Source organism: Talpa europaea (genome assembly GCF_964194135.1).
Source record: "Talpa europaea genome assembly, chromosome: 4".
NCBI classification, from domain to species: Eukaryota; Metazoa; Chordata; class Mammalia; order Eulipotyphla; family Talpidae; genus Talpa; species Talpa europaea.
The window spans coordinates 105,854,485-105,868,096 of record NC_140070.1 but is presented as its reverse complement, the minus strand read 5'-3'; the positions used below and the strand labels follow the sequence as shown (position 1 = coordinate 105,868,096).

Here is a 13,612-nt window from a genome sequence, read left to right as displayed (position 1 = left end):
TGTGAAATTTCCTTTATTCAGTTTCAAGAATTATTTATTCACCTCTTGTACACAGTCACGCAAAACAAAATAAATGTGGATTTAAGTTTTTGTATAAATGGAATGACTAGAATTGCAGTTTTACTTAATTATCATCGCTTTCTCTGGAATCATTTGGAAAAGGGGACTTTTAACTTCCATGAGCCGTTAATGAGTACATGCTTTTTGCGCTAGCTAGGGAAATTTTGTTCTTGAGCTTCAATAAGGTTGGAGATAAGTTTAGTATAAAAATTTGTTAAGCACTTATTTATATGATTATTATACATATATAGGTACATAAATATATGTGTGTATATTTATATATAGGTACATAAATAGGAAATGAGCAAATAAATACAAAAATTTGTTTTCTCATACTTCCTATAGAAACAAAAAAGGAATTGGTGAAGGTCAGGTCAAATATAGTTAATAGTATATTCTGTGTATGAAAGAACAAGAATGAAGAGTGTAAGTTTGTCCAAATTTAATATCTAAAGGTTTTTAAGTGAGAAAGGGAGAAAAATGGAAAAGATAAGACTTTCAAGACTTTTTCTTCTTGATTTTCAGCAGTTTGACTGGTGTGATTTTCTTTATACTAATCCTATAAATAATTTTATATATTTATGTCTTTCACAAAATTTAGAAATAGCATTAAAAATGTTTTTTCTACTGTCATCAGAAGATATATTACATGTTGAAATATTAGAGAGCTGAATCCTTGGAAGATATTAAAAATTAACCAGTTATTACATGATATGCTACAGAGGGAAGTGTTTGTAAATCAAATCTCAGTAACTTCATCTTAAGTAAGGAAATAATTCAGTCTTCATGTTTAGTGTACCTCAGATTTTCAGGTTATGAATTTAACTATTTTTGCTTGTTTTTTCTCAAGATGTTTAAGTCATTAAATTTGAAAGTTGTTACATAGCTCAGATGATTTATTGTATATGTGGTTTTGTTGCAGAAATAATGTTCCAGCCAATTTTACTAGGAGTGGAAATAAATTAAGTCATCAGAAGGACACTCGTCAGGCAACTTTTCTTTTCAGAAGAGGCCTTAAGGTATTTTAAAAACAAAAACAAACAAAAAACATTGGTTGTGATTTCTTTTTACCCCAAACAAAGGATCCTGAATATCATTCACCTTTAATAATCCTATATCATAAGGATGGTCCATGGTTGAGGGTAGAGGTTGGGTTAGACATCTGTCAAACGTGACATCGAATTAGTTCTTTTTCTAATATTTTTTTCTGTTCTCTTTTATTACCCTTAATAGCAGCAAGTAATTTAGAAATAAACTTGTATTTACCACTTGTTTTAATACAGGAGGTGTTGCCAGATGAGGCATACACCCCTTTCATGCACCCACTATACTGGGTTTTAAAGTTACAAAACAGACTAGGTCTTGGATTCAAATCCTCTGCTTTCTATGGAATCTACTGCTTTTTTTTTCCCTTCAGGTTCAGGCCCAGTTGAACACAGAACAACTGCTAGACGATGTAGTAGCAAAGAGAACTCGTCAGTAAGTTTCAGTTTGTTTTTCAAGATGTAATTTCAAAACCTCCAGAATAGGGGCCTCCCTGATGGCGCAGGGGGTTAGGACGCAACCTATGAAACAGTCCACAGCCACTGCAGCACGAGTTCGATCCCTGGCCAGGGAGCAACCCACATGGTGCAGCAGACCTCTCCTGGCTCTCCTGCTGCTCCCCTCAGCAGTGTATTTCAGTCAGTCTGCCTGTTCTGTTCCCCGCTCTGTCTCTGGTAGATCTTCCCACCCTCTGCGCCTCTGGCCTTGTATGCATGAATGAATGAATCTTAAAAAAAAAAACCCTCCAGAATACTAGTGACCCCAAATTACTATGTGTCTCAGACCAAAAGAAATTAAATGAAAACCAGAGTAAATTAACTATTGAGCCTCTATTCTACTTTAGTTTTCCCCCAAAAACCCATTTACATTTTTACATGAGTGTTAAGAAATAGTTTTAGCTATAAAACATCATTTTAAAAAAAAATTTTATTTGCCTATTTATTCTGTTGTGATAAGGCTGCTCTTTTTCTTCCTATACTGCTTTTATGCAAATGAATCTTTTTAAGGAATAGCTTTTAGAAAATTTATGAACACTGCAAAACAATAGATATTTTCCTTTTTATGTATTTCCCCCTTTCTCCCATAAGTTTTTAAAAATCTGTTGTCTGTTAGAATTGTACTTCCCAAGTGTGAATTATAACATTCTAATTGTGTCAGTATGATCAGGTTTTGTGATTAAAGTTTTTAAATTATGGCTACTTTTTGAAAGACAGCATATAACGTGGTCATAGTCCAGATCTGATGCCAACTAAAATGGGACATGATTTTGAGCAATAGGAGTATAAGAAAGGAAACTATTTGAACTTGACACTGCAGTATTCTTTGGCACATGGGGTCATGACAATGAAAACCATAAGAAAGGAAATGATCATAGTCTGTTTGCTTCTGTCTTCTGTGATGAATATCTGCATAATTGTAGCAATATAAATGCTGTTTGTTTTGAACTTTGAGGACAATTCTATAGTACAAAGCACAAAATATTTAATTTGGTAATGATAAAACACAAAGGTCAGATTTTGGCTAACATAAATATGAAAATAGAGTTGAAAAAAAGTGGGAAATGCAAAGTGGGAGAAGAGAAGGAAAGAATAAAAGGTAATGCCTCCTCTGGTGGCGCAGCGGTTGAGCGCTGGGTTGTGAAGAATAAAAGGTACTCATATCCTTTCATATGAAGTAAGGATAGAAAGATATAAAGAGATACTAGTAAAAGAGATATAAATATATTTAAAGTTATAATGGAAGTGAAATAGTGATATAGCCATCAAAATGTTTAGAGAGAGGTAGGGAGACTAAGGGATAGTGTGGTGAACCTAAGTTCTTATCATTGTGTGATCTAATTACATAAGCATCTTGTTTTGTGAAGCAGAGGTAATGTGCTAGCAATAAAAACAGGAAAGAATAAAAGTGCTGCCTCTGTAGAGCAGCAAAGTGGAGCAGGAAGGGAGAAAAGAGTGGGCTGAAGAACTCTTACTTTTAATTAGAAGCTCTTCTGTGCTATTTTACTTTTCTAAACGTGCATATATTTGTTACACTGAAAAATATTTAATAGATTCATGTGTCCAGTTCCATACCTGTGGTGCTGGTTAACTATATCATGGTGTGACCCAGGTATCTATATTTCTGAAAATTAAGAAAAAATACTGCCTTCTGTAAAATGTGAGCTTTTCTATGGAATATACCTTAGGATTTATAAACTTCCATTTTAGTGAAGCTTTTGGTTTCTTGAAACTAGATGGCGGACATCTACCACAAATGGAGGAATTTTGACTGTATCCATTGATAATCCTGGAGCAGTGCAGTGCCCAGTGTAAGTCCCTTTTATTTTACAAAAGTTATAACCCCTCGCTCTATAAAATTATAGAAAAGTATCATATTTCAGCTCAAAATATGGTGTCCAAGTTAGGATAAACTGAGAAAAGGATAAAAGTAATTATTGTGGTTCAAAATGGAAATAGTATAGTATAAACTTTATACTAGTATAAAGTATACTTTATACTAGTATACTTTATATATACTTTATATGTAGTATACTATACTATATACTTTATATATAGTATACTATACTATATACTTTATATATAGTATAGTATAAACTTTATACTAGTTTAAAAGTAAAAGCTCCTTTGATTCCAGGTTGTACAGCCCTAAAGTAACCACTTTTAATAGTTCCATTTTTTTTTAAGTCTGTGAGTATATAGCAAATAATATGTAAGCATATTTTTAATGTTTAATAATAAGTGAGATAATACTATATATATACTTGTTCCCTACTTCCCCTCCCCCCAGTATATTTTGGACATCTTTGCTTTTAGTACATACAGTACATGCCTTCCTTTTAAAGGCTTCATAGTGTATTCTTTTATCTAGATGACCTTACCTTAACCATTCCATTAGTTTTATTGCATTATAAACTTACCAGGTTTATGGAGTTTTGGGTCCTTCCAGCCATATTAATGATTAAAATAAAAAGAACATAGGAAGGATGTCTAACACTTCAGAGGTTGCATTATTTTGTATAGAACTTCAAGACTGGAAATCATTGATTGCTCCAGATTGTTGAAAAGTTCAGAGTTCTACTTACAGAATTATTCTGTGGGCAATTATAAATTTTAGTCTGCCTGTTAAGGTTAAGTTACTTTTTTTGGAAAACCTAAAATAGTCCTATATATCAAATTATTTATTTTTCTTCTTTTGATTGTTAAGCTGATCTGGTTTCGTTTTCTTTTTTTTCCAATAGAACTCAGAAGCCACGATTAACTCGTACTGCTGTGCCCTCATTCTTGACAAAACGGGAGCAATCTGATGTAAAGAAAGTCCCTAAAGGTGTCCCCCTACAATTTGACATAAACAGTGTTGGAAAGCAGGTAAATTGTTTACCCTGAATTTCCTTGAGCCACACACTTGACACTATTTTAATTAACAAAACAAATGTTATATGATGAATTATAGGATGTCCTAAGTATCCTTATCCCTAGGAAACCACTAATTTATCTACTTCCTGTTATAGATTTGCCTCTTTTGAATATTTCAAAAGATCAGTACATGATCTTTTTGAGAGTGGCTTTTTTCACTTAGCCTAGTATTTTCGAGGTTCATCCATATTATATCAATATTTCATTTCTCTTTTTGCTGAGTAATGTTCCACTGTATGGATATACCATGTTTTATTTATTCATTCATTACTTGGTGGATATTTGGCTATTGTGAGTAGTCTTCCTCTGAACATTCATGTACAAGTTTTTGTGTGAGGGTATGTTTTAATTACTCCTTGGTAAATGCTGAAGAATAGAATTGATAGGTAATGTCATGACTCTTTAACATTTTGAGAAAAGGACAGACTGTTTTCCAAATAGTGACTGCACTGTTTTACATCGTTACCAGTATGTATGAGGGTTTAAATTTCTCCACATCTCATCAATGCTTGTTATTATCTATCATGTGATTTTAGCCATCTGATATGGTATATGCCACCATGATTTTTACAGTGTTTTTATTAACCTTATATCATGTGATTTTGTTAATTCACTTACTACTTTTAATAATTTTGTAGATTCTTGAAGATTTTCTGTGTAAATAATCATGTGCTCCAAATTCCTTTTTAATTTCTAAATCTCTTTCTTTTCTATTAACATAATGGCTATGACTTCCTGTACAGTGTTAAATAGAAATAGTGAGAGCATGGAGAAAACATTAAATGTTTCACCATTAAATCATGGTAGCACTGGGTTTTTAGTAGATACTCTTTATCACAGGGAGTTATCTTCTGTTCCTAATTTGCTAAAAAAATTTATCATGAATGATATTGTATCTTTGGTATCTACTGACATAATAATAATCTGGAATTGAAGATATGAAGCATGGAAGAAAATCGAAGATGTGAAGTACAGACTTTGTCCAAAATTTTTTTTTTTTTTAAAGATTTGTTTGTTTATTTATACAAGCATTGGGTACAGTCAGAAGTGTTGGAGGGTGAGAGAATTCACCAGAGCCAGAGCAGGGAACAGAGGAGGCAGACTGACGAAATACACTGCTGAGGGGAGCAGCTGCCACAGCAGGAAAGGTCTGCGCGCCATGTAGGACTCTTACCGGTGGCCGGGGATTGAACAGGCGCTGCAGAGGCTGCGGGCACATTCGCAGCCCAGCGCTCAACCGCTGTGCCACCAGGGAAGGCCCTTGTCCAAAATTTTTTATTTGTTTTTACTTTATTTTGTTGTTACAGAAATAGTGAACTTTCTGTTGTTTGGGTACACCTTCTGCTGCTAGTCAAAATCCAGATTTTGATTTGTTTGTTTCTAAATATTCATATGTCTAAATTTTTAATCAGACATACTTGATAAAAGTGTTTGCAGAGCCTGAAAACGATTCAGAGCTTTGGGTGTCTGATTTTGTGTAGGCATTATAATATTATAGGTATTTTATGTAGTGTATGATACAGCTAGTTATAGTGGCTAATAAATAAGGATTCTGGGACCTTCCTGGTGGCGTAGGATTAAAGTCTCAGCACTATTAAACTATCCCAGCCTCTGAGGCGTGAGTTCAATATCCAGCCAGGGAGCTAACCCACATGGCACAGCAGACCTCTCCTGTCTGGCCCACTGCTTCCCCTCAGCAGTGTATTTTCAGTACATCTGCCTGTTCTGCTCCCCACTGTGTCTATGGTAAAACCTCTTACCCAATCCTCCACCTCTGGCTTACATCCCAGTTCTTTTTTTTTTTCCCTTAAAAAATCTCAATTTAACAATCTTTTTTTTTTTTTTAAGATTTATTTATTTATTTATATAAGCACTGGGTATCGTCAGAAGCGGGAGGGTGAGAGAATTCACCAGAGCCATAGGGGAGAGCAGAGCAGGCAGACGGACGAAACACTGCTGAGGGGAGCAGCGGGCGACAGGAGAGGTGTGCAAGCCATGTGGGACCCTTGCCTGGTGGCTGGGAATCAAACAGGTGCTGCAGAGGCTGCAGGCAGCTTCGCAACCCAGCGCTCAACCACTGCGCCACCGGGGAGGCCCATACCCCAGTTCTTATATGCATAAATCAATAAAATAAATCTTTAAAAAAAATAAGTAGGGATTCTGAATCAGAATTTGCCTGGTTTAAATTTTGGATCTTCAAGTAAACGTGTTACCTAACTTCTGTACTTCACTACATTCACCTCTTTTATATGGTTTTTGTTTGAATTGTGTTTGTACACATAAATATTCGGGAAATGTTAATTATTATTACTCTCAATTGTCAAAGCAAATAAAGCTTACCATCAAGTCATTAATATTTTTTGTTTGTTTTATTTTCTCTAGACAGGGATGACTTTGAATGAGCGATTTGGGATACTGAAGGAACAAAGAGCCACTCTCACGTATAACAAAGGAGGAAGCCGCTTTGTAACTGTGGGATAGATCTTGTGTTAAAAGGGACTCTTGAGTGATGACTATATTAAAAGTTGAGTTGCTTGAAAAGTTCATCACAGAAATTCAAGAAACTTTATTTCAAAATACAAGGCTAAATAACTCTTATTTTTATTTTGAAGTTGTTTTTTTTTTTTTTTAAACATATATAAAAATGCCCTGAAAGTGTACCAGGGAATATACCTTATCTGTTCTCAAAGGTTTTGTGGTTGGCCAAGATAGACCAATTCTCTATTTGACTTTAGTTCCTCTTGCCACAGAAAGACGACAGAAAGATAGAAATTGATTATTTTTATGATAGTGGTATTTAGGATCTCATTGCCTTTGCCCATTTTTTACTCTTTGTCATGGTAAATTTTGGTCTTCAGAAATAAGAGTAGGTCCTTTTGTTGCTGTCTCTTATCCTTTAATAGTGTTGATGTAACAGTACAGTTGACTTTTCCTCATTAAAGATATTAAAAATATATTAGAATTCCAGTTTTGGGTTTTAAGATTTATGGAAATATCTGGAACTTAGTTCATTTTCAAGTAATATTCTGTTAATTCTCCAGAGTTGTAAATCTTTAGTATTGAACTTTCAATAAAAAAATTTGGTTGTAGGCATTAGTCTCAGTTTAAATGTTGGTGTTTGAAGGCTATAAATGTGTGTTGCAGTTATTTGATAGGGTCTTGAAGGAAAATGTCCTCCAAAGTGCAAAAATCTGAAAGTTGTGTTTAGTAAATGAAGAAAGCATGAAAGGAAGTAGATTGAGGATGGTAACTGAAGTGAAAAACTTTAAAACCCAGGTCATAGGTATACTGTTTGGATTTAGTGTAGTCTTGAGTCTAGTGTCCACAAAGAATTCTTCAAATGATATTTGGAAGAAATATAATTATTAAATGAATTGAGTCCCTTAGATATTTCCATAGTAAAATTAATAGTCATAAAGCCCTAGATTTTCTTATTTAAGAGTTAGATTTTATAAGCTTTTGAGCTTACTAAATTAAACTGTATACAGCTCCAAAAATAACAAGTGTATGTCACCAAAACATGCAGAATAATAGAGTTAATATTGTAACCTTGTTTTACACCTTTCGCTCTGATTTCTTGTATAAAATTCAGGCATTTATGAGAAAAGAGTCCTCCCTCCCAACTTTGGAGGGGAAGGAGGAATTAGTGGTTGTGCCAAGCCAGAGCTAGCAGTTCTCAGATGGTTATATACTCTAAGTTATGGTATAATGCTAGAATGGAGCAAAATATTCCAGTGACAAGTTTAAAGTTTGATCATCTTAATGCCTGACCTTTTGGTTTTCTATAATGTTAAAACTTTTAAGTAGGTGTTAGTTTCCCTGGAGTATTTTATTGTAGTTGATTTTTCCTGTAAAAAAAACAAACAAAAACTTTTCACCCCTGCCTGCCTTGCATTGTAGATTAGACTTCATTGTTGTCATATTCTCCATGGGTTTACTTGGTTTATGCTAGCCACAGAAAACTGTCAATAATAGTTACATGCTTATACCAAAGAATTAAATCTGATCCTTAACATCTGGTATTTTGCCAGTAAGTCTATTGATAAGGGATTATTGGAAGCCAGTCACTATTTGAAAATAACCGCTAGTCTTTCCATAGACCAAGGACTCCTACAAAACATTTTTGCAAGTATGAATGCTTAGATTTGATCCATGAATGATGTATTTTAGACTGGTTTATAATTACTGGCAGCTTAAACAAAGGGAAAACAACTGAGCTTGAGTTTGCTGCGTTTAAACAATTTGTTAAAATGCAGTATAAAGATGTTTTCATTTTGTTATTTTAAATACAGAGTTGTTATTAATGCCATTTTCTTTTTTGGAAACCTTAAAAATTGTCCCAAATATTGACATTAAGTGCATCAAAAAACAGTGTCTTTATGTGTTAAACTTTTGCTCTTTGTGCTTCTGTAATTTCATTTTCTTTTTAAATATAACATTTGCCCTTGTTAAATCTAAATTAAAATTCTTGAGTGCCGATATGGTGTATATAAACAAAAGAAGATGTTTTGTTGGAGAAAAATTTTCTTTCATGGAATGTGATTGTAGTCATCCTTTTTCAGTTCTACATTTTTTTTTTTAAGAGGATGCAACTTCAAATTTCCTTTGCATCAAGATGTATGCAAAACATTGATGCAGTGCATCAAAAATGAAAGTTTGTATTTAATGAGATGCTTTACACTGTAATTTTTGGTGTTTTTGGGAAAAGTTACATTTAGATCTATTCTGAAGCTGTTCATTTTTAAAAAATAAAATGTTACAGGTCTCACATGATTTATTAGCTATAAAGATTCAGTTGTGGTTTTTAGAATGTTGGATGTTGCAAAGGACTTTATAGTAATTATAATTTTTAGGGTTTGAAAGTTAACTACAAACTAAATTGGTAAATCAGTCTAGACCCATATTGATGTCTCTCTTAACTGCCTTTTGGTCATTTCCAATAGGAGATAGCCAGGAAAACTTAATACAATTTACTTAGAATACAGAATATTAGGTTAGATGAGTCTTTAGAAACCATCCAGTCAATCCCTCTTTTTACATTTTAGTTAAGTGTAATCCAAATTTTTGAGATTTGTATGTTGGAGAGTCATTTTTGGAGCTCAAATCTTTTAATTCTTGGTTCATAATAAACTGTTGCTCTGAAATGAACATCCACAGAAAGTGGTGGAATGCTATGTGGCTTGTTAAATATCTAAGAAGTGATAGTAGCCTTGCTTTAGCATTTATCGTATGGTTAGTAAATCTGTGCTAGCAGTGATTATTATGAAATGTCAGTTACTTTGGTATTTAAGTTACGTTAAACCCACTAGAAGAGGCCAGTGTTCATAATCAGACGTTATGTATTTTTTTCATACAGGCATAAACCTCACAGTTTTAATTGTAAGCAAATCAAAATATTCCTAAGTATCAAGAAATTTTTGGATTTCATTGCCTAATGGTTATTTTTTGTTACATTAGGTATGTATATCATATTTTGATGTCAATTTTTATAATTCACGCAATATACACTGTGTCAGGGAATTTTGTTGTGATTTTATTTCCTGTAAGGAGATGAGAGTGACTAATAATAGCTGGCGTTGCACTACAGAGAATAAATACCATACACTCTGAATAAAGGCAATATTGGAACCAATAATTTCTTTATTTCTGATCAGTATATTTTTGATCTTGAATCAGAATTATGTGATAGTTTTTTTTTTGTGGTTCCCTTTAAAAATAATTCTTTTTGCATAGATCACTTGGAGTTAGTTTCTTTTTTAAAATGATACAAATAAACCTAAGCATTTACAACAAAAAATTTAAATTACTGTGGACCATTAATTAGGGATTTTAAAATGTGCTTATAAATTGTTAACTTCAAATGTCTCCTTTTTTCACCCTGCCATTAGTTTACTTTCTAGCTGAAATCTGTTCAACAAAAGCTTGATGAAAGAAATGTTACACCATTCCAGAACAGAAATTCTTTGTTTTGAGTGTATTCAGATGAAGTTTACCAGTGTTTAAAGACAATAGGAAAACTACTTCTCTAGTGTGTATGTGTTTAATTTCTACTTTAATGTCCCTCAAATGACAAGAAAATCACATTGTCTTAATTTTCTTATCTAAAGTTTTAAAAAGTCAATTGGTGGTTTATTTTTAGATTTAACTTTACATTTTATTTTTCCCCATGTATTGTTACTTACTTTATTTTGAGGTAACATTGGTTTACAATACTGTATATGATTTAGGGGAATAGGATCAAACTTCTTCAGATATATGTTACCACACAGCACCCACCGCCAAAGTACCCATAATCAATTGTAGGTCACTGGACATCCTCCCCCCTTTCTGCAGTCACATTTCGAGCTTGTAAAGGAGAAAAGGAAGAACCAGACTAATTAAATATATTCAACAAGCCAGTTTCGTGCTTTACATATTAAGAGAATGGGATTGATCGAGATTAATCCTAGTGCTTTGAATTTATAAAGGAGATTCTTAAGAGAGTAATAATATATTTCTTGTAAGTAGAAATGGGGAAAGGACTTTAAGTTTACATGATATAGTGAGATCCATAGTTGAAGAGAAATATTGAGATTTAAGTGAGACTTTACCCCAGTATTGAATGAGTTAACTTTTAGTCTGTAAAATAAACAGGAAGAAGCAGGGAAGTTCTCCATATCAATTCCTAACATTCAATATCCCCCACTGCCCACTTTTTTCAGCTCATGACCACAGAGCAGTAGTAGAATAGGTTATAGATCCAACCATTTTGCAATTGTTTCTCAGTTCTTTAACCACGACTTGATGAACTTGCCACACAGTAACTCCTATTATATCTTCATTCTCACAAAATGACCTTGTCACTTGCTTTGGGGAGAAAATTGGATGGGATGCAAATTTCCTCATAGTCTATATTTGTAGATGAAGCCTCAAATCATTAGAAGTCTAGAAAGTAACTCTTCAATCAATCTACCAACCTTTCTTCACCTGGGCTTGGCATTTCCCCCCATATCTACAGGACTTTCTTTTGAACATTAAATGTCTGCAGGCCTGTAAGCTACTCAAAAATCATAACTTCTCCTTCCTGCCTTCTGTATTAGTACAAAACCTCCACACTGTTAGTACAGAATCTATATTTTATCTCTGCTGCTTTCCACTCGTTCTTACTATTTTTAAATTCCTGTGATAGTCAGCCCTGACATTTGGGAGATAATTATAGTACAGAATTAAACATATTAGAAACCCTAAAATCTAGTTGAATAGACAAAATAGCATCTTACAAATTTGGTATGTTGTAATTACAATGATGTGGAGGCAGATAGAAGGAAGCCATATTAGGGAGAACTTGTCAGAAGAATTTAGCATACATGTGGAAGGTAATAGGTAATCAAATATAGATGACATGAATGATGCATTTTAGAAAGATACTAGCCACTTTGTATAATGTATTACTATATAATGTATAATTATACGCAATCATTGTAGCTGAAATCTCACCAAAAAATTAAAAAATGAGGTCCTGCCGTAAAATAACTGAGTCTTTCCAAAAATAACAAAACTTTAAGACCAGAATAACAAATTCATATATATCAGGTAAGTGTTTTTTGCAATGATGGCAAATATACATCACTTCCCATTGGGTGACTCATGCTCATAACATTGATAATCATGGACTTGTTAGTGAAGAACTAAGAATACAGTATTAAGAGTTCATAGGACAACTCTGAGTTGCAGTTCCTAATCAACTTCGACATTAAGATTAAACTTAATTTTTACAATCTTGAGTTTGGGATTGGAGTTTGCTATTAAAGGTTTCATTAAAGAGTGGGGCCTTGATTGATGATGGGTAGGATCTCTCCAACCTCTTGTTTTCTTCTCTTACTGGACTTTCTCGCCTTAATTGTCTCTAGGGAACTGTTAGAAACCATGCCTGGATGTGTTCATGCTTATCCTCCTAGTCTGAAATACTCCTTACCTTTCAGTTTATATATTGCATAATCGTAAAAATCTGATTCAAAACCTCATTCATCCCTGATACAGATTCCTTTTCTCTGAATTCTAATAATGCCCACCCCACTGACTCACCTGTTTTTTGTCTTATTCTCTAGTGGGTATACTTGGATTCCATTAATTAGCTTATCTTTTAGGAAAGGGACTTTATTTGATAGCCTCTTTTATTTCAGACAGTAAATAGTAGTTGATTGCAGGGAAATTTTATATTATGTAGCAAGAATGGCTTAAATGTAAAAAAAAAAACTGCGGAAGACTTTGCAATATTAAGTAAGGTCCGGTTTGTTGAGAATGAAGTATTTTCCACTTTTTCAGTAGTTAAATGGTTTCCTTTTTGACAATTTCTTTGGTTTTACCTTTAATTCACACATTTAGATCATTTTCCTCTTCCTCAAATTTGCTCCCTGACATTAATGACTTTTTTCCTGCTTTGTTCAGCAACAAAATTGTTTAAGATGTTTGCTTTATAAGAGTGATTTTATAAAAGAGGGAGGGCCTAAAATATTTACGGAGTTTGGGAGTCACTTATTTTTCCCTTAGTTAATAATTGATAAATCCACAAGTCTTAATTTATATTTAGTTACATAGAATGACAGAAGGGAGGAAACATTTTAGGTTGTGTCCCAGCTACTGAAGTTGTTAGCAACAAATGGTAAACCTTGCGGGTGGAGGGGAGAGGGAGGGAGGGTTGGGAAAAGGGGACAACCGTACAGTGAAAATTAGAATTGGACTTTTAGTGGTAATCTAATACATACACATGTTGATTTTTAGTGATGCACTCCTAAAACCTATATAATGTTACAATGCAATGTTACTTTAATTTTTTTAAATTCTAATTTAATGCTTAAGTCTAATCCTCCAGTACTGAGGGAGAAAGGCCGGGAAGTTTTGGTGCGGCGCGTGTTCTGAAAGATACTGGGAGCCTAGAGTAGGGAGCTGTCTAGATTTTGAGTTCCGACTTAGTTTCCCTGGAAAACTCGACGCAGGCGGAGGCGAGCCCGGGGGTGCGCAGGGGGTGCGCGGCGGGCACCGCGTCGCGCCCATCCTCGGGGCGCCCGGGGTGTGTGCGCCTCTTGCCCCGCCCACCCAAGCAGTTCTGGCCGCGC

The 13,612-nt window shown here is 34.0% G+C and overlaps 1 protein-coding gene across 3 annotated transcripts in view; it reads left to right on the top strand.

Annotated features, from left to right (window-relative positions):
* The window catches only part of FYTTD1 (forty-two-three domain containing 1), a gene marked incomplete at its 5' end in the record, with an annotated part of 32,374 nt that extends 25,183 nt beyond the window's left edge, over positions 1–7,191 (top strand). Inside the window, 5 exons of one of the 3 annotated variants that reach the window (XM_084231102.1) lie at positions 983–1,079; positions 1,478–1,539; positions 3,338–3,412; positions 4,343–4,469; positions 6,900–7,191. In XM_084231102.1, the coding sequence (XP_084087228.1) occupies positions 983–1,079; positions 1,478–1,539; positions 3,338–3,412; positions 4,343–4,469; positions 6,900–6,998 (460 nt within the window). In that variant the 3' untranslated portion in view covers positions 6,999–7,191. The remainder of the gene's footprint in view (positions 1–982; positions 1,080–1,477; positions 1,540–3,337; positions 3,413–4,342; positions 4,470–6,899) is intronic. The other 2 variants (XM_084231104.1, XM_084231103.1) reach the window with 2 other exon arrangements.
* Between the last annotated feature and the right edge of the window lie 6,421 nt (positions 7,192–13,612).